This window comes from Lynx rufus, unplaced genomic scaffold (genome assembly GCF_022079265.1).
Source record: "Lynx rufus isolate CCGP_SWC_20201006 ecotype Redwood Valley unplaced genomic scaffold, mLynRuf1.p SCAF_4, whole genome shotgun sequence".
Classification (NCBI taxonomy): domain Eukaryota; kingdom Metazoa; phylum Chordata; class Mammalia; order Carnivora; family Felidae; genus Lynx; species Lynx rufus.
The window spans coordinates 13736727-13757470 of record NW_025814856.1 but is presented as its reverse complement, the minus strand read 5'-3'; the positions used below and the strand labels follow the sequence as shown (position 1 = coordinate 13757470).

General features: G+C 52.4%; 2 protein-coding genes across 5 annotated transcripts; one reads left to right on the top strand and one right to left on the bottom strand.

Annotated features, from left to right (window-relative positions):
• Positions 1 to 23: 23 nt before the first annotated feature.
• RFXANK (regulatory factor X associated ankyrin containing protein) lies at positions 24 to 6692 on the bottom strand. The gene is made up of 10 exons (XM_047095311.1): positions 6599 to 6692; positions 5783 to 5922; positions 5091 to 5285; positions 2937 to 3020; positions 2724 to 2789; positions 2398 to 2498; positions 2103 to 2228; positions 1652 to 1718; positions 1163 to 1243; positions 24 to 242 (listed from the first exon to the last, which is right to left on the bottom strand). The coding sequence occupies exons 3-10, from the start codon at positions 5275 to 5277 to the stop codon at positions 172 to 174; spliced, it is 783 nt and encodes a 260-aa protein (XP_046951267.1). The 5' UTR covers positions 5278 to 5285; positions 5783 to 5922; positions 6599 to 6692; the 3' UTR covers positions 24 to 171.
• A 47-nt stretch (positions 6693 to 6739) lies between these two features.
• On the top strand, positions 6740 to 17660 carry BORCS8 (BLOC-1 related complex subunit 8). 4 transcript variants are annotated; one of them, XM_047095314.1, is made up of 6 exons: positions 6742 to 6835; positions 9438 to 9550; positions 10032 to 10096; positions 13827 to 13937; positions 16027 to 16102; positions 16437 to 17660. In XM_047095314.1, exons 1-5 carry the CDS (start codon positions 6799 to 6801, stop codon positions 16058 to 16060), a joined length of 360 nt encoding a protein of 119 aa, XP_046951270.1. In that variant the 5' UTR covers positions 6742 to 6798; the 3' UTR covers positions 16061 to 16102; positions 16437 to 17660. The 4 variants fall into 4 exon arrangements, with proteins under 4 accessions (XP_046951272.1, XP_046951270.1, XP_046951269.1 ...); XM_047095313.1 differs by having other exon boundaries at positions 16433 to 17660; XM_047095315.1 differs by lacking the exon at positions 16437 to 17660 and adding an exon at positions 16342 to 16433.
• The last annotated feature ends 3084 nt before the right edge of the window (positions 17661 to 20744 follow it).

Genomic DNA, 20744 nt, shown 5'->3' with positions numbered 1-20744 from the left:
GAAGCACAGTGAAGTCCTTGAGGTTATGCACAGAAGATTTATTGGTTCCTCTTGGGAAGGATCCCCTCCCACTGTCTGTCCAGGAGCTGCCTTTGAAGCCAGTTCTGGGTTCCCCCAGCTCTGCGTCAACTGTTTTGTTCCCTGAGTATCTGAGTCCCCAGCAGGCAGCCTTCACTCAGGATCTGCGGGCACCAGGTTGCTCTGGAAGAGTTTGAGGATGTGGTTCTCGATCACCTGTTGCACTGGAAACAGGAAAGGGAAAAGGTGGGCCATGAATCGAATGCAGGCTGCAGAGACAGAGGCCATTTGTACACCTCTTTTGGGGGATGAGCCGGGGTGTCCCAGCATGAGAACTGCACCCGCCTCTCAGGGAACGAACGGGGATCTCCAAGTCCTGGGACACAAACGGAGGACCTAATTCATATGCGGGGAAATCCACACCCTTCCCAGAGTACAGCTGAGAAGACGGAGGCCCCCACGCCAGGAAACTCAATTTCCCCTAAGTCTGTAAAAATGCATTTTTGGAGGCTTTTTAGAGTAAAAAAAAGAAAAAAAAAATCTTTACCAAACAAAATTCTCGACTGGTAACTTTTATGAAAGGATAAGAGGGGCTGTGAGGAATGACTTCTGTCCCAAATGGAATAAAACTTGAAGGAAGGAGGAGAAATCTCCCAGGCTCTCAATCTCTCCATGACCCCAAGGGGTCAGTTCTATTAGGATCTCCCCATTTTGTGGATGGGGAAGCTGAAGGGGGAAGTGGGGAACAAACTGGGGTCAGCCGATGGTCCCTACTCACACCCACCTCCTGCCATGGAGAGGGCTGGCTTCAGTGACCCTCTGTGGCCCGGCCCCTCCTTCTTGGCATCCTTATCCTGCAAGGCCTCTGCAAGGATCCCATCCTCCAGCCTGGTTCCTCCAGCCTGAATCCCATCCTCCCTCCTTTTGGGCCTCCCAGTGCCTGTGTATATCTCATCATGAACCCAGTCACTGACACACGTCAGCCTCCCGCACATGCCCAGGTGAGTACACAGTGGCACTACGTGTTTGCTAATGTGAACACTCTCAACGCTAGCATGTGACATCTGAGACGGATGTCCTGTGTACCCCTCTGTGGTCACCTGCTTATGGCACACTGTCACTGCCCTATGTGACTCAGGCTGACCTTTCCGATATCCCAGGGCCACGGCAAGGTCCATTGGGGTATAGCCGGAGTCAGCCTCAGTGGTGAGATCGGCTCCTCGGGCTGCAGAGCAAAGCAGGTGTTACTGGAGAGGCAGCGGGGCTGGGAGCCCAGAATGGGGCATGGAGACTTGGGAGATCCAGTGATCCCTCACGGTATAGCCACAGGTCTGCTGGTTGCCCTTATAGGCTTGGATGAGAACCTGAGCTCTCTGAAGAATGTGGCCAATAGAATCCCCACCTCCAGGGTCCCTGAGGCATGAAGGGTGTGGGTGTTCAATCCGGTGAGCCAGACCCCTGTACTATCCTACCATCTCCTGTCCCCAGATCAATCCTCTTGGGAAACTCAGGTAGTGACCGTTCATCCCAAGAGCTGTTCGAGCAGAGTTTGGACCCCTCCCTGGCCCTCAGGGTTCCTGTGGGGCCAGCTGGGGCTCTGAGGCCCCCAGGGCCAGCTGCTACTCCCACTTACCCAACAAGGCTTCTACGCACTTCACGTGGTTCCCACGCACGGCGTACAGCAGTGGCGTCCCTCCATTCTGTCAAAGGCAAGGGCAAGGGCAACCGACATTCTGTCTTTTCCAAATTCTCACAACACCCCCAGCCCTCCAATTTAATGTGGTTCTTCCTCCTGCTCAACACCTGGCCTCGTTCCCCCTTTGGGTCTTAGCTTAGAGACCCCTTCTTCCAGGAAACCCTCCTCGACTTCCCTGGACTCTGGAGGCCGCCTTCTGGGCTCTTGCGGCTGCCTGTGTGTCTGCTGTTACGGTGCTATTCACTACATTTCAGCTGTTTCTGTGTCGGCTGCCCTCCCCGCAAACTAGGAGCTCTGTAAGGCTCAGAGAAGGCTGTCTTGTGTTCTCAGCACCCACAGCAGGCCTGGTACCCTGCCAGGTGCCCAGGGCCAGTGGGTGGTGCCTCACCCAGTCGTAGATGTTGATGTCCACGTCACGCTCAAGTAGCAGCCCTACAATGTCTGTGTAGCCGCCCATGCTGGCCAGGGACAGGGCGCTTTCCCGTTCCTTGGCCAGGATGTGGGGGTCAGCACCCTGTGGCAGGGGGAATAGAGACAGTGGTGATGGGATGGGTGGGGGCATCGCCTGGAATCCTGGGGTACCCATGGCAGCCCCTTCTTATAGACATGGCACCAGCAGACTCAGACGAGACCCCAGCCCACCCTCAAGTTCCTGGGAAGCCCTCAGCTGGGCTGGGACGCACCCACTCGAGCAAGAAGCGGACGGTCTCGATTTCTCCAAAGGCAGAGGCCCAGATGAGGGGGGTGAAGCCATGCTCGTCCGGCTTGTTGATGAGGTTGTCGCCTGGCAGGAGGGGGGTGGTACCACTGGGATGCACCCCTGCCCACTCTCCCCAGTGCTGTGGGAGCAGGGACAGGGCGGGTGGCTGGGGTCAGACATGAGGGGGAGCACACGGGTGGGCACAGGCACATTTGTGGAGACTCAGGTCACTTCAATACCCACGTGCACACACCAGCACGTGTGGTCAGACACATTCGGACACGCCACAGTACTCGTGTGGACACACACCTTTCCTCAGATGTTCCTTCAGCTGGCTCAGCTCCCCCTGGGCCGCGAGCTGGTGGATGGACAGGGCTAGGGGCCAGAGAGAGGCAGAGTCCTCACCTGTCCCATCCCTGCTCCATGCCTCAGTTTGCCCCATCCAAAGTTGCTCCTCCCGGCCCCTGCTACCTACTAGCACCTGTTACCTCTCCCCGCCTTAGGGACTGGAGGCCCACTTACAGTCGAGGGTGGCTGGCAGGGCCGAAACCTCGTTCCCCCGCTGCCGGTTGGTGAGGGTTGTGGAGTGCTTCAGGGAGCTGCCTCCTAGAAGAGAGAGGAAGGGCCTCAGTTTGCTCCTAGTATGTCTCTGAGGCTTCAGACCAGACCCTCGGGGTTTGGAGCTACCAAAGACAGTGCCTCACTCCACCATTCACTCACTCTGCCCTCCTGGATACCCGGGTGCACCTTTCTCCTCTACACCTGGTGATGTTCTGGGCAAACGATACATAGTCCCTGCCCTCAAGGGGTACATCGACAAGAGGGGGGAGTCAGACAGAAGGAGAGAACTAAGTATTCAGGAGAAATAAGAAGGAGGTAGAAGAGGGGCACCTGGGTGGCTCAGTTGGTTGAGCGACTGACTTTAGCTCAGGTCACGATCTCGCAGTTTGTGAGTTTGAGCCCTGCGTCGGGCTCTGTGCTGACAGCTCAGAGCCTGGAGCCTAATTCAGATTCTGTGTCTCCCCCTCTCTCTGCCCCTCCCCTGCTCACGCTCTGTGTCTCTCTGTCTCGCAATAATAAACAGATGTTAAAAGAAATTTAAGAAAATGGGGCATCTGGGCGGCTCCGTCGGTTAAGCGTCCAACTTCAGCTCAGGTCATGATCTCACAGTCTGTGAGTTCGAGCCCCGCGTCGGGCTCTGTGCTGACAGCTAAGAGCCTGGAGCCTGCTTCGGATTCTGTGTCTCTCTCTCTGTCCCTCCCACGCTCATCCTCTGTCTCTGCCTCAAAAATAAATAAAAACATTAAAAAAATATATAAAAACAACTTAAGAAAAAAAAGAGTATCCTTAAAACAACAAAAAAAGAAGGAGGTAGAAGAGAGTGGAAAGAGGGGAGGGCCAGGGGTGAATCCATTTCAGACACGATGGTCAGGGAGGGCCACTCTGAGGAGGTGATACCAACTGAGAGCTTGGCCAGATGAAGAAACCAGCCCTGGGAAGAGGTAGAATGTTCCACACAGAGGGAACAGCAGGGACCAAGGCCCTAGGAGGGACTGAATTAGACGTGTTCCAGGACTCCAGTCAAAAGAAATCCTTGAGGGGCACCTGGGTAGCTCAGTTGGTCTATTTCAGCTCAAGTCATGATCTCATAGTTTGTGAGTTTGACCCCCACATCAGGCTCTGCACTGAGAGTGCAGGGCCTGCTTGGGATTCTCTCTCTCCCTCAATCTGCCCCTCCCCTGCTCATGTTCTCTCTCTCTCTCAAAAAAAAAAAAAAAAAAAAAAAAGAAAAGAAATCCTTGGATCCTTAATAGGGTTAACAGAATCACCATCTGACCCAGCAATCCGCTCCTAGGTATCTACCCCCAAAAGTTGAAATCAACTGTTCAGACAAACACCGGTACACAAATGTACCAGCAACACTGGTCACAATCGCCTAAAGAGGAAGAACCCAAGGGCCCATCGATGGATGAATGGATAAAAGAAATGTGGTCTGGAATGGGATATTATTGGGTCATAAAAAGGAATGAAGCACCAACACATGCTGCAAATGCAGACAAACCTCCAAACCATCATGCCGAGGGGTGCCTGGCTGGCTCAGTCAGAGGGGCATGCAACTCTTGTTCTCAGGGTCATGTGTTCAAGCCCCACATGGGGTGTAGAGATTACTTAATAATCAAACTTAATAAATCAAACTTAAAACAGTGAAAAAACCCCATCATGCTGAATGAAAGAAGGCAGACACAAAAGGCCACATGTTGTAGGATTCATTTATATGAAATATCCAGAACAGGGAAATCCATAGAGACAGAAAGATTAGTGATTGACAGGGGCCAGGGGAGGAGGGATGGAGAATGATTCCTCATGGGGACTGGGTTTCCTTCTGGGGTGACGGAAATGCTCTGGAACAACAGAGAGAGTGGGGGTGGGGGGCTTACGCACAATGTGAATGTACTTACCGCCACTGAATTGTATGCAAGTCTGGTTAAAATAGCAACTTTTATCCTATGGGGATCTAGCCATCATATATATACATATAAAGCAATTCCTCACTGGGTGGAGAGGGAAGATACATTCTGGGTAATGGAACATAAAGACAGAGGTCCTGTCTTGAGCCTGACATTCCATTGTCCTTGCATCCCAGAGGCAGGAGTCCAGGGGAAACATCCTACCTACCCTGCGGTGAGGAGGCACCAGCATCCGGTTCAGGATTCCCAGGCTCCAGAGTGCAGGGGAAGAGACTGAGCACCACAGTGTCTGAGCCATCGGGGGCCTCATCGCTGGGGTCCTCAGGGTCCCCAAATTCTGGGATGGGGAGCTGTTGGGTCAGATTGAGGTCCTCTGCCGGCTGGGTGGGCTCCATGGGGGAAGCTGGCAGAAGCGCCAAAAGATAACAGTTAATGATCAACAACTCCTATTAAGTAGGCACCAACAGCATACCCGGCCTTTCACAGTGAGTGAGGGTGGGTAAACTCAAGCTCAGCGGGAAGTTAAAACCACAGTCCAACTGCTTTTCAGGCTCATTCCTCCCCCGCTACCAGGGCACATACAACATGCTTTACTTAAAATGGGTTCAGCTATCTGGGTTCGAATCCCACCATTTATAAGCTGTGAGCACTTGGGCACATGACTTAACTTCTTTGAGCCTCAGTTTCCTCATTAATCAAATGGGGAAATGAGGTCTTAGCACCGTGCCTGTACATAGCAAAGCTGGGGGCCTGATACACGGGCAGAGCTTAATAAACGTTCACTGTAGTTATTTTTTTCTTGCGTGGGGGGGGGTCCCCGGAATAAGTGACTGCTCAACAAAGTGTGATCGGTCCCATCCCACCGGCCCCTCCCCAAACAGATCCGAAAGGTCCACTCACCTCTAACGAGCCTCGTCTGTCACCCCACGCCGCAAGTCCGGGTCCCCCAAAACTTGGGGGCCCAATTCACAAACTTTTCTCCTTCAATTGATATAGGAGGGAGCAAGCTGGAACCTGGATCCTCGGCGCCCTGGTTTCTTCTGCCGGGACAGAGAGCAACTTGATACGCGACCGCTACCCCCACCTCAGAGCACCCCACTGCGCCTGCGCACCCTGCCTCCCCAAAAGTGCCGAAAGGCGAGAGCAATAGAAGCTGCTACTGGCCCTTTAAGACTTGGGGGAGGGGCGTGGTTTCCGCTGGGGCCCAAGCAATGCTGTTGCGCCTGCGCGTTCTTGTCCAGGCAACTCTGGAGGGAGCCCGGCAGGGTCTGAAGGGATGGGTGGAGCCTCAGATGGCTCAGAGGATTTCATTGAGACAGTCTTGCGTCACTACCCCCCCCAGCTCCACCCATAAGTTTTTCCTGAGGGAGACGCTAGGCTCCAGTTGCTCCAGGACGGGCGGGGCTCTCTCCTGTACGAAGGTGGTGGGCGGGGAAAAGTCGAGCTGTCGGGATTTAAAGGGGCAACACTACTGTCGCCCCCGTTCATAACAATGTCTTCTTTGCGGTCCTGGGGGCGTGTGAGCATGTGCAAGAATCTGATGGCAATAGGAGGGTACAAAGAGGCCGTTTATGTGGCCCGAAGTGGATAATGTTTGGAGCGTTTCCCTAATTCGTCTGCTCCCGGAAAAGGGAGTTCGTGAAGGGAGGGTGCCCTTGCCCCTTCCTGCTTGGGTGTCCCTCCTGGAGCTTCAGGGGGTCTCCGCCCCTTCCTCACCCGTCTACTGGTGTGCCTCCTTCCCCAGTCTCTCACTCAGGGTTCCTCTCCAGTCTAGGTACACGAGGTAGTGAGGAGGGTAGGCCAATTGGTACCGGAACTGGAGCACCACGGCGTCTGGTTTCGTAGGGGAAGGTTTGAGAAGCCTTCCCCATAGCCGGACTTCCGCTTCCGCTCCTCGGAATCTGTACGCGGTCGTTATGGAGGAACCGGAGATGCAACTCAAGGGAAAGAAAGGTTGTGTTGAGCCCCGGGCTGGACAGAAGGGTGACCTGACAGAGTGCAGGAGGGGGCAAAGGCTTGGAGGGAGCATGCGGGGGAACTAATTGGACCACCATTGCATCCTGGTTCGGCCGCTGACTAGTTTAAAAACCTTTAGAGTGTCTCCGTGCCTCGATTTTGTCATCTGTAAAATGGGAAGTATAATAGTCTTTCCCCGCCCCCATAGGTTTGTTGTGAGAATTCAATGACCTGCTATTTGTAATGCATTGAAAGAACGCCTGTGACGTGGCAGTCGCTGTGCGTGTTACTTCCGTATATGGTTACGTATTTGTTTAGGTTTACGTTAACATCGAATATTTGTAAGTCACATAGTTACAAATTACCAAACGCCACAGACTTGTTAAATCATAGAGGTTTTTGTTATGACACACGTTATTTCTAGTAATTATTTTTAAGTTTATTTTTGAGAAAAGAGCGAGAACACAAGTGGGAGAGGGGCAGAGAGACGTACAGAGGATCCCAAGCAGGCTTCCCACTGTCAGCGCAGAGCCCCATGCTGGGCTCAACTCACCAACTGTGAGGTCATGACCTGAGCGGAAATCAAGAGTTGGTTGCTTAACCGACTGAGTCACTCAGGCACCCCTCTAGTTAATTATTTAGAAGGCACAAGTATAGTTCATTTCATCTTTTTTGCAGCAGCACTGAAGGGTAAGCTCTTATGCTCATTTTCCAAACCAGGAGGACTAAGAGGGATAAGAGTACACTCAGTTTGGAGGTGGCAGGATGGGCTCTACCCTACTGAGGGCGTTGCAGTGAGCTAGACATGCTGACACTAGCCAGACTCATGCACAGCCTCCCTTGACTCCCAGATGCACCAGAGTTCTCTGTCTTGTTAACTACACTCCACTGGGCATAGCATGGGGTCCACCTCTGTAGCAAACCTTGAGGTGGGTACTATTACTCCATTTTTACAGCTAAGGAAACTGAGGCTCCCAGAAGCCCCTGCCCTCAAGAATCCAAGCTTTAACTTTTTTTGTTTTTGTTTTTGTTTTTTTTTTGTAAAAATGTAATGTAATAAAGAATGAGAATTTATAAGAGAAATGAACAAGGTGCTGAGGTTGAGAATGAGATGGAAGTGACATCTGGTTAAGCGTGGTGATCAGGGAAGGCCTTGCCCAGGAGCTGAGACATGAGGGATAAAGAGAAGCCCGTGGGGGAAGGAGAGGGTCAGTGGCAGAACAAGCTGTGCAGCAATACAGCAGCTACTGATCACAGTATTTATAGGTATTTAAGTTAATTAAAATTAGGTAAAACTTAAAATTCTTATGGTGAGCACTGAGTAATGTGTAGAATTATTGAATTACTACATTGTACACCTGAAACTAACATAACACTGTATGTTAACTCTATCGGAATCAAAATTTAAACAAAAAAATAAAACTCAATTTGTCAGTCGTATTTCACATTTCAGCCACATGCTCAGTAGCCAGCCGTATGTGCCTAGTGGCTACATTATTGGACACTATAGATTATAGAACCTTTCGGTCATCTCAGAAAGTTCTTTTGGACAGTACTGGGAGTGTCCAAGGAACAGCCAGGAGGCCACTGTGCCTTGAATGGTGAGGAAGGCAGGGAAGTTAACAGCAGGAAGAACATACAGGGCCTTATGGGCCATAGTAAGTTAGGTGGATTTTACACTCTGGCTGATGGGAGCCATAAGAGGGTTTCAAATAAGGGAGGGACATATCTGATATGTTCATTAGGAGATCACTCCATCTGTTGTTTGGAGATTGGACTGTTGGCAGAGCGGAAGCAGGGAGACCAGGAACGAGCTGAATCTGGCATCCTGGTGAGAGGTGGCCATGCCTGGACCAGTGTGGGCAGTGTAGTGGTAAGAATAGGTGAGATTTAGACTTTGTTTTCAGGCAGAACCAGCAGGATCTGTCACGGATGGGAGGGTGTAGACGACTGACTGGCTGGGAATGTCATTTGTTGAAGCAGACCGTGGGGTAAGGATTTCTGTGTAATTAACTTACCAGGAGAACCTCACAGGGGAGATAGGGGAAGCTGAGCAAGGAGTGATCTCAGGGTAGATCCTCAGCCTGATGCTTCAGGAGAACTCAGAAGGATGATTTACACCTCCACGTTGTCCCAACACACAGCAGGAGATGTGGCCTTTAATACGCCTTGATGGTCAGTCATGGCTGAAGGCCACCCAGCGATCTAAGCTTCCAGGCATTTTCAGGTCCAGTAACTGGTAGGACCCTCGAAGAAGAGTCTCAGATTCATTCCTTGGGGTAATGGGAATGTGAGAGGGTCCAAGTGGACAGCAGCAGTGTCTACCACAAGTGGGCTTGGGAGGGGAAAAACCATGAGTTCACTGGATGTGTTAACATCATGATGAGCGAAGCCTTTCTTGATTATCTCCTTCAACCCATCACTGGGACCACAGGTGACCCAGCTCCTGAGTGGACACTGGACACCCCTCGCTGCTCTGGCTGGACTCGCGGATTAAGCAGTCAAGAGTCTTATGCTTTGTCTCTTTGTGTCTCTGCCGCCCTTCCCTTGCTCTGCCACCCCCCACCCCGGCCCCCAACTTTTGATTTGCTCGGCCCAGTCACAGACAAGTTCACTGAGAGTGTCTATGTCCTGGCCAATGAGCCTTCCGTGGCCCTGTACCGGCTGCAGGAGCACGTGCGCCGCTCTCTGCCTGAGCTGGCCCAGCATAAGGTGAGCCCCACTGACCCCTGCCACTGACCTCCCCCAGAGTCCTCACCTCATGATCTGGGGCCTGTTACATGGAACAGGGGCTGTTTGGGGGAGGAGTCAAGGCTGGGACAGCAGCAAGGAGGCACGAGGTCACTGAGACAGGTTGAGGCCATGGGTGGACAGATTTGGGGGCAGATTTGGAAGAAGGGGGTGGCCGGATGTGCATTCGTTGTCACTTGTATGGCAAGAAGGAAGCAGCCACGTGAGGACCCGAGGGAACGGTGTGCCAGGCCGAGGGAACAGCCGGTGCAAAGGCCCTGAGGCATGGTAGCCACGTGTTGGTGGAAAGCCCAGACCGGTGAGGGAGGGGACTTTCAGGAGGAAAGATCAGGATGGAGGGGGCTGGTCTCTGTGGCCATGGTGGGCGATCAGGTGCTCCATCCCAGGAACTGAGAGGGTGGAGGTAGCAGCCCTCCTGCTAACAGCTTCCTGTCTCCCACAGGCTGACATGCAGCGATGGGAGGAGCAGAGCCAGGGAGCCATTTACACAGTGGAGTATGCCTGCAGGTGAGCCCTGTAGCCTCCCCACTGCCGGGGTTGTCCCCGTATGCCCCAGGGTCACCTCTTGGACATTCCGGGGCATCTCAGCCAGCTCTCCAGTGAACCTTCTCCTGCCAAACGCATCTGAGTTGAGGCATGTGGATCTCGACTTACTTGGCCACACAGCAGGTTCCAATCCAGGCCTGTGCTTCTCACCATTTGCCCATCCCCCATGTGCCTCAGGCAGGCTTCTTCCCGAGTGGAGCCCCTCCCCGTGTGTCCTAGGAAGGGGTGGAAAGGTTTAGGGGAGATGCCATCTGGGAAGGGAGCCAGTGCCTCAAGGGACTTTTCCTTCCCACATCCAGGACCACAGACTGGCCAGTGGGGTGGACGGCAGCTGAGAGGAGGGCCACAGCACAAATACAGCTGATTATTTTTACATTTTTATTTCTTTCCAATTTTTTTTTTTTTTTTAGTGTATAACAGACGCATAAAATTTGCCACCTTAACTATTTTTAAGTATACGGCTCAGTGGTATTAAATACATTCACGTGCAGCCATCCCCACCCTCCATTGCCAGCATTTTTTTCATCTTGCAAATCTGAAACTCTCCCCGTCAGACACTAACCCCCCCCTTCCCTTTCTCCTGACCCCTGGCACCCACCATTCTGTGTTCTGTGTATGAATCTGGGGACCTCACATAAATGGAGTCGGACAGTATTTGTCTTTTCTGTCCATCTCTTTTCACTCAACATGCTGTCCTCCAAGTCTTCCCATGCTGTAGCCTGTGTTGGATTATCCTTCCTTTTTAAGGTTGAGTAGTATTCCATTGCGTAGACCTACCTCAGTTTATCCATCTGTCGATGAACGTTTCGGTTGCTTCCACGTTTTAGCTACTGTGGATAATGCTGCTGTGAGTGTGAGGGTACCATTTAATTATTATTATTATTATTATTTTGTGTTTAGCTTTTTCTAAGTCTTCAGATTCCACCCCCTCCCCCCCCCCCCACCTCCCAGTCCCAAGGGAAAGATGTATGTCAGAGTAAAAAGTAGTAGCCAGTGTTTCTTTTCATCATCGCACCTTTCCTGGCCTTGCCTCCCCCTCTTCAGTTGGTTCCCCTGACTATACTTAATGTCCTGGCTTGTTCCGTTTGCCTCGCGAGTTTGGCAATTTTATTTAGAAGTGCCATATGCCCTTTGCGTGGACTAAGTCATTTTGATGGAGGCTGGACACACCCCAGCAGTACAATCTGTGGAACCATGGGGTTTGCTTGCCTGTTTCTGTTGTGCGAACGAAGGTTCTTTGACAGGAGGTCCTGCTGCTGAGGGTACTGAGCTGAGTGCTCTACCATCAGCCGCCTTGGCCCCTCCACTGGGACAGAAGGCCTTCCAGACGGATGGCATTTTCTTGAGGATGGTGGCCTCAGACACCCTCATTAGCTCAAGAAAGAGTAGAAAAGAAATAGGAGTTTCTCTCTCACATCTGCCAAACAGCTCCTGCGCAGCTGTGGGCTCACCAGCAAGGCCCAGGTCAAAGGAAGAACATGTCAGAGTCTGTACTTTGTCCCGGTTCCTCTAGCTGCCCCATTCAGTGAAGGAGTCCGGGCTACGGGTGACACTTAAATTTTAATGCATTAAAATGAAATAAAAGATTCAGCTCCTCTGTCTCACTAGCGATATTTCAAGGGCTTAGCAGCCATGTCAGCGGATAAAGAATGTGTCCGTCATGTTCCAGAAAGTTCCACCGGGCCATGCTGAGGTAAGCATGAGGCCAGTGTATTCTGAGCTCTGAGCACTTCTCGCTAGGGAGATGTGAATTTCTCTATGCTAAGGGACCATGTTTCCTTTATGGACATGAAAGAGCCCTTTTGGTTGTTGACAATGCTTTACGTAGTTGATGCAGAATTTATAGATACTAAATTGGATAAACTATTCAAGAGGGAACTTATAAAAGCAAGCTTTTTTCCCCCTATAGTTTATTTATTTTTCATAGTTTACATCCAAGTTAGTTAGCACATTGTGCAGCAATGATTTCAAGAGGAGATTCCTTAAGCCCTTTACCCATTTAGCCCATCCCCCCTCCCACACCCCCTCCAGTAACCCTCTGTTTGTTCTCCATATTTAAGAGTCTCTTCTGTTTGTCCCCCTTCTGTTGTCCCCCTCCCTGTTTTTATATTCTTTTTGCTTCCCTCCCCTTATAGTCATCTGTTTAGTATCTTAAATTCCTCATATGAGTGAAGTCATATGATATTTGTCTTTCTCTGACTAATTTCACTTATCATAATACCCTCCGGTTCCATCCACGTAGTTGCAAATGGCAAGAATTCATTCTCTTTGACTGCCGAGTAATACTCCATTGTATATACATACCACATCTTCTTTATCCGTTCATCCATCGATGGACATTTGGGCTCTTCCCATACTTTGGCTATTGTTGATGGTGCTGCTATAAACATGGGGGTGCATGTGTCCCTTCGAAACAGCACACCTGTGTCCCTTGGATAAATACCTAGTGGGGCAATTGCTGGGTCGTAGGGTAGTTCTGTTGTTAATTTTTTGCGGAACCTCCATACTGTTTTCCAGAGTGGCTGCACCAGTTTGCATTCCCATAAAAACAAGCTTTTCATCCAGGTGGGCAAACACTAGAAAAGCTGACTGCAGGGGCGCCTGGGTGGCGCAGCCGGTTAAGCGTCCGACTTCAGCCAGGTCACGATCTCGCGGTCCGTGAGTTCGAGCCCCGCGTCGGGCTCTGGGCTGATGGCTCAGAGCCTGGAGCCTGCTTCCGATTCTGTGTCTCCCTCTCTCTCTGCCCCTCCCCCATTCATGCTCTGTCTCTCTCTGTCCCAAAAATAAATAAACATTGAAAAAAAAAAATTAAAAAAAAAAATTTAGAAAAGCTGACTGCATTTTGGTAGTGCTAAAACGAACAAGCTAACAGAGCAGGCGATAGCCCCCCAATCCCCGCTTTGATCTCATGGTCGTTTTCCAGCCGGTCCCTGACTGATAATAAATAGGAGTGAGTTTTTTGTCTTTAATAGAACAGCTTTAAAATGACACTTTTATTTCTACTGCAGATACTATGCAGGTGAGTTGCTGGCATTAGCAGGGCCCTGGGTGGCCTGGTGAATATTTTACTGTTGTGCTGTTGGAAAGGGCATTTTCATTAGATGTTTGTTAGTCTGGCACCAACACCAGAGGCTAGCACAGCTTGGCAGTGGTGTCCCCTTAATTAGTAGTGAGTTATTCTGGTTCTCTCTAAGCTCACCTCCAGAGCTCTTCACAGTTGAGTTGATAAGCTTCCTTCAGAGGCAGGAATAGGTTATCTAAAAGGCCATTTTTACACGTTTATCGCTTCTTCAAAACATTAGGGGGTCTAGCAGCAGGATGTAAAAGTTGCACCCGGGGCGCCTGGCTGGCTCATTCGGAAGAGCATGTGACTCGCTCTCGATCTTGGGGTCGTGAGTTCAAGGCCCACGTCAGGTGTAGAGATTACTTAAATGAATAAATAAATAAAGACTTTCAAAAAAATAGCTGCTTCTGGCCATCATGCGCTCTGTCGCATAGATGTCATCGAGGTGTGGCAGGAAAATCAAAACTTTAAACCCCGGATAAGCCCACAGAACCCCTGGGGTGCCTGTTGAGCACTGAGCCCGTGCAGGCGCCCCCACCAGCCTCTGGTTGGGAGGCTACATGGGCAGGCGCAGGGAGGGGAGGGTAAGGCGGGGTGGCACCGACTGGGTCCATCCTCCCATTTCAGTGCTGTGAAGAACCTTGTTGACAGCAGCGTCTACTTCCGCAGCGTGGAGGGTCTTCTGAAACAGGCCATCAGCATCCGGGACCACATGAATGCTGCCGCCCAGAGCCACAGGTAGCTCCGGGACCACCCGCTCCTGCTCTCAGCCTCCTCGCTGTAAGGACCTTTGCTTCTCAGCCAGGAACTGCTGTCTCTCACTCCTTAGACAGCTCCCTTTCCTCATCTCATGGTGCCTGGTGGCTTCCTCTCGTCCTTTGGCGTCTGTAACGGGAGAGTTCAGCCACCCAGCACCCTGGTCCTGAGCTCTGCTGTGTGCCCGGCCCTGGGCTGGGCACCGGGGATGCAGCGGTAGCCAATACGCATGTACTCGTGGTCTCACGGGGAGGCATACGGCAACCAGGTAAACATGGAACAGACGAGCATTTCAGATGTGCAAAGGAAGAAAAGGGAGGTGGGAGCCTCTCTGAGGAGGTGGGAGCAGAGGCCTGAGCACCATGCAGATGGGAGGTGGCCCGGGGAGGGGGTTCCGGGTTGGACAGCGGTGAGGACAGAGGCCCTGGGGATGGTGACCTGGGTGTGTTGGAGGAACATCTAGGAGGCGAGTGTGGCTGGAGTGGGTGAGCAAGAGGGAGACAGAGCCCGCGAGGCTTGCAGGGGAGGTTGCCTGGAGCTGAAGGAGGCTTCAAGCCAAGGACCAGATGGCCTAAAAATGAAAAGCACTTACAGTCCTCGCACCCTGGGGAGAGAGTTTTTGTCATATTGTCATTATAACTTAATAAACATGCACTTGGGCACATGTGCACGTGCTGTAAGCTGTAACTCTGCTTTGATATATGTCCGGCCCCTGCAGTCTGGGACTGGGTCTGGCATGCCTGTCCCCCACCAGACATTTAGAAAGAAAAAAAAAAAAAAATCTGTGTTACTGTTCTGAAAACTGAGACGCAGGAATTGTCAAAAACAAAAAAGCCTGGTGAATGTGTAAGAATGGACGTGCAGCCATCTTCTCACAGAGGGTAGCACGACATGGGTTGATCTGGGCTTCTTTGCTTTAAAGGACTGTCTGCCTTGGGCTGCCCTGCTGTAGGTTGGTGCAAGCCATTGGGGCCAGAGCTTGCTGTGTAGTGTGCACAGCGCCCCCTGCACAGTAGGGCCTCAAAAAGCCATAGCTTTTACCTTTTTTTTTTTTTTTTTTAAGTTTATTTATTTATTTTGACAGAGGCAGAGAGAGGGAGAGAGAGAATCCCAAACAGGCTCCTCTCGGTGTGGAGCCTGACATGGGGCTTGATCCCATGACCGCAAGATGATGACCTGAGCTGATATCAAGAGTCGAATGCTTAAACGACTGAGCCGCCCAGGCTCCCCCATACCTTATTTGTTTGTTTGTTTGTTTATGTGTTGTTTATTTATTTATTTAAGTTTTTTTTTTTTTTAATGTTTATTTTTGAGAGAGGGAGACAGTGTGAGCTGGGGAAGGGCAGAGAGAGAGGGAGACACAGACTCGGAAGCAGGCTCCAGGCTCCGAGCTATCAGCACAGAGCCTGAGGTGGGGCTCAAACCCACGAACTGTGAGATCATGACCTGAGCTGAAGTGGGACGCTTAACCCACTGAGCCACCCAGGCGCCCCCCCACCCCCCATATCTTTTATTTATTTATTTAAAAAAAATTTTTTTTTTAACGTTTATTTATTTTTGAGACAGAGAGAGACAAAGCATGAATGGGGGAGGGTCAGAGAGAGGGAGACACAGAATCTGAAACAGGCTCCAGGCTCTGAGCTGTCAGCACAGAGCCCGACGCGGGGCTCGAACTCACAGACTGCGAGATCATGACCTGAGCCGAAGTCGGCCGCTTAACCGACTGAGCCACCCAGGCGCCCCATATCTTTTATTTTTAATCCATGGTTTCCCAAGTGCTTTAGATGCCTTGCTTGTGCCTGCTTCTGAAAGATGCTTCTAGCAGCTTAAAGTGCTGCTTTAACACTTCTCTTGGCAAGCCCTGCGGGTTTGAAGTGCCCAGTCCTGCATGAGTCCCAACCACGACCTCTGAAGTGGGTGGCTGGTCCCATTTTTACAGAGGATGCCCTGAAGGCTGAGGCCAGGGGTCTTAGGGGACTGGAAGGTAACCCAAACCCATCTCCAGCCTAACTGAGCACGCCCGATGGCCTCTGACATTGGCCTCAAGGACGCTGCCCATGTTTTGTTCCAGCCCTGACGAACCACCCCTGCCCTCCTCAGCTTGATCCCGGAAGAGACTTGGAGGTGCTTTGGCCCCTCTGGCTCAGGTCAGTGTCAAGTGGGGTCGTGAACCTCTGTACTCCATGCTCTGAACTAACCCACCCTCTCGGTGTCCAAGAAGGGACCTGCTCGTCTAACCTCTCGGGCTTTCTCCCTGGGCTTGTAGGATACTTTCATCAGTGGGAGGCTTCGGGGTGGTAGGGACCTTCAGCCCTCTGCTACACAGGACGTTGTCAGCCCTCGTCTCCCTCGTGCTCTCTGTGCCAACTCCCTGCCCCTTCTCCAGGCCGCAGGCCCTGTCTCGATCCCGTGTTCCCCCTGCCAAGACAGAAAGGGGAGCCCACGTTTGGTTGTTTTACTCACACGCGTTCTCTCAGGCAGAGCCCAGCATGATGGCTACCCACCCAGCTCAGGAATCTTCGCTGCACTGCTGGCCAGCTGTGTGACCCTGAGAAAGTCCCTCCCCTCTCTGGTCTCTGCTTTTCCCTTCCGTCCGAGTGGTTCAGCAGGCAGCAGAGGGTGCTGCTGCATAGTGATGTGTGTTGTAGCAATCAGCGACTGCTGCATGACAAACTATCCCCAAACTTAGTGGTTGACAACCCTAGTCATTTGGCTGCTTACAGTCCTGCGATTTGGGCTGGGCTCAGCTGGGCAGTTTTTCTGGACTTAACAACCATCTGGCACTCACCAGAATTCAAGGGGGCTCATAGTCAGAGGTGGCCTCGCTCACACATCTGGATCTGGACCCGTGCCGTCAGCAGCAGGGGGTCCGTTCCCCTCCGCGTGGCCTCCCCAGCAGGCCGCCCTAGGCTTCTCCTGGTGACCGGGTGCCCAGAGGGCAGCCCCCGTGTGCCTGTGCCCATCCGACCTCTTCTTGCTTCACACTGCGGATGCTCCATTGGTCGAGGCCAGCCACGTGGCCAGGCCAAGAACCGGATGGGAGAGGACTGCAGGAAGGCCTCAATACCGGGAGGTGTGACCGACTGTGTGAGGAGAGCATGGTACCAAGAAAGGCCTGGCACGTTGTTACTCGGCGCCCATGTAGGGCAGACCCCGGCAGATCGGCGGCATCTGAGGGACTTCCTGAGCTCTGGCTGTTGTAGTTCTCAAAGCCCCGCCCATTTGCCAGGCACCGCAATGGCGCTCTGTGCCACAGAGGCCCTCTCAGAGGGCTTGGGAGGCGTGAGTGGGATGGGGCCTCCACAGCCCCCGAGCCACAGTGTCCAGAGACAAGAGGCAGCAGAATTCATGTGTATGCAGTTGAAGTACTTTTTGAGCACCTGCTGTGTGCCAGGCTTAGCTCTCCGGCTGGGGGTAGTGAGGAATCCCGCTGGCTGTGGGATTGCCTAGGAAGCATCTGGGAGGACTTGGGGCAGGAGGGGCTACCAAGAGGGTCAGCAACTCACCCCAGTGGCCCACGCAGTGTTGCCCACCAGCCCTGGGCCTACACCCCACCATCTCTCCACTCCCTTCTCCTTGCCCTCGTCACTCCCACCATCCAGCCTCAAGGACACCGCCCTGCTGCCCTCCCCACACCCTGTTGTCATCTGCTGTCCCTCTGCTGCTGCGCCCCCTTGGAATAAAATTCTCTGTGGCTTCTCCTGATCCCGCCTTTATCCCTACAGGCCCTGCCCCCTTCCTCTTCAGAATTGTTGCCCCATTGCCCCTCTCAGAGCCTTCCACCCCGCACTTTCCCCCCAAACTGTTCCCTACAGGGTGATTGGTAACCTTTATAGGGTCAAGTCATAGTCTCCCCTGGCGTCTGACTTCACCTGCCTCTCCAGTCCAGGGCCTCTAGCACAGTTCCCTTTTATAGAAGAGAAAGCAGGCTCAGAGAGGCCAGGCACAGTCACTGCCTTGACCAGAAGTGCTGGGAGTCCTACCCCGGGGTTTCACCTCTTCCCCCATCCCACCTAGTACCTCCTGCCTCAGGTGCCATCTCATCAGGGTGACCTTGCCACCCTGACGGTCTCTCAGACCTCTCTCTGACCCTTGTCCCTCCATCCCCTAGCCCCACTAAAGCTGGGGCCTTTGGACACAACTTTGTGGAATCTGGCAGGGACTGAAGACCAAGCACGTGTGGCCAGCACATTCCTCTTGCTTCTGCTCAGCGCCGCCTCTGGGCCCCTCTGTGAATGTCTGGAGACAAGGCTTTGCTGCCTGTGGACCCCTACCTGCCCCCCATTGATCACGGACACAGTCATGGCCACGGCCCCCCCAACCGCTAATTGCCACTCTGTTAATCCTGAACCACCACCCACTGTGTGCCTGGAACTACACTGGGGGCTTTTCAAGGCTTATCTTTTCATCTTTCATCCTCAGCCTGGTAAGGCAGGTGTTACCCCCAAATACATATGGGGAAAGAGAGCCTTTGAGAGGTGGCATGACCTGTACAAGGTCACACAGCAGACTCCAGAGACTCAGTCCTACTGTGCTTCCTGCTGTATAACATGGGGCCTAGAGCTGGGCCTCTCTGGTCTGGTCTTTCTTTCCTTCCTTCCTTCCTTCCTTCCTTCCTTCCTTCCTTCCTTCCTTCCTTCCTTCCTTCCTTCCTTTTCTTTCTTTTCTTTTCTTTCTTTCTTTCTTTCTTTCTTTCTTTCTTTCTTTCTTTCTTTCTTTCTTTCTTTCTTTCTTTCTCTTCTGTTTTTTTTTTAATGTTTATTTGTTTTTGAGAGACAGAGCATGAGTGGGGAGGGGCAGAGAGAGAGAGAATCTGAAGCAGGCTCCAGGCTCTGAGCTGTCAGCACAGAGCCTGACACAGGGCTCAAACCCACAAACCATGAGATAAAGACCTGAGCCAAAGTCAGATGCTTAACCAACTGAGCCACCCAGGCACCCCTGGTCCTCCTTTTCTCCATCTGGACAAAGAAGCCTGGATTGGACCTTCTCTACAGGCTGAGGTGGACATTTGTGTATCTGCCTGCACGGTCTGCATTCTGTCTTGAGCAGAAATGCCCACCCCAGGCTCAGGCCATATGGAAAAGCCTGGAATGGGAGTGTCCCATTCCAGGTGTGGATGTGGGACACTGGCCTGGCCAATCAGAGCCACCACCTCCCAAGTCACAGTGATTGGGTAGAAATGAGCGTGTGACCTTGTGAGAGGTCTCACTCAAGAATTTTGCTGGGGAAAAAAAAAAAAAAAGAATTTTGTTGGGAAGCCTGGGAAAGTCACTGTCTTCCCACTAGGGTTGTTGAACTAGGCAGGTGGAAGGGGAGACCCAAGAACACTGCATGGAGTCCTGGATCCAACTGTACCTGACACCAGTAAGTCTTGATTATTCAGTTTCATTGGTCTCTAACGTAACTGTATTTGCCGAAATTGCTTTGAGTCCATTTCTGCTGACTGCAGAAAAGCCCACACTGACCACTGTGAATTTCAAGCCTGGAAGATCTTGGTCTGCAGTTTGTACACCTCCAAGGCCCGCTGGCTGCCAGTGCAGTATGCAGCACCAGGTGTCAGGAAGATCAGAATGGAGTTGTTTGAAGTATAGTCCGGGTGAGTCCCAGGCCGACTGCTCTGAGAGGATCTCCCCACACTTCCCTAGGTGTTGTGAGTGGTTGGAAGAGAGAGGCGGCAAGGGTCAGGGGTACCCTACGGGAGAGAGAGAGGGTCCTGGTGGGGTGTCAGTGTTGTGGAGGGGCCTGAGGGCCTAGGAAGGGGTTCATGGACACAGGAGATATGGAAGAAGGACCACCTCCCACTGCCAGGAAATAGGAGTCCATTCTCTCTCCCCTTTCTAGGGTGTATTAGGGGCCTCCCGTGCCGCCATCCTGCCTCCCCACTTGCCCCAGCCCAGGTTGTGGGGAGGGAGAATCCTCTGGTCCACCTGATAAGAGGCCCTGACTGGTGTGTAGCCCCCCACCAAGTCACTGTCACCGTTTGCCCGCTCGGAAGGCACTCGTCCTTCTGTCCTTCTACCTGTCCATCAAACAGTCCTTCATCCAGCGGTCATTGACTGCCCTCTGTTGGCCAGGCCCTGCCCAGGGAATGCCCTGGTGAGCAAGACAGGCCAGCCCTGTCAGACCTAGGGGTCAGACTGGCAGGAGAAACAGGCGGCTAAGTGAGGGAACTGCATATTTTCCAGGGGCTGCCTTGGACTGTTCCTGTGCTGTGAGCTAGTAGGGTGCAGTCTTGGGGTGCCCCAGACCCTCCCAGGGCTCCCCATCACCCACAGTCCCTGGGTGCGATCTCAACTAGTGACTAATAGTCTTCTCCATTCAAAGATCAGGTCTTTAGACTGAAGACCCCTCACGACTCCCAAGTCAGAGGGCTCCGAACTTGGCTGGTTTATTTGCATTTCATTTACATGTCCATCCCTGCACTTCCCACCTAGAGAACGCCCACACCCCCTGGGCCACCAGGGGGCGCAAGAGGCAAACCCTTGGTCAGGCCTCGGAAGTGGTCATTGTCCACTTTCCTGGCCGGTCCTGGTAGGTGCATTGTGATCCTCCATCCTTTTTCACCCCATAGGCCCTCGCTCCCATTTTTCAGAGAGTGAACTAAGATTCCGTGAGGCAGGATTACCCAGCAGGACCTTGCACCTGCCTCCATGTGCTCCTGGGCTGTTCTAGCAGCCTCCCTTCCTTGCCAGGGTGGAGGTGTGGGCACTCCCAGACCTGACTCAGTAGGATTTGCTCCCAGGAGAGCCCCAGAGACAGGAGGTGGGGGAAGCTTGGAGAGAGGCAGTG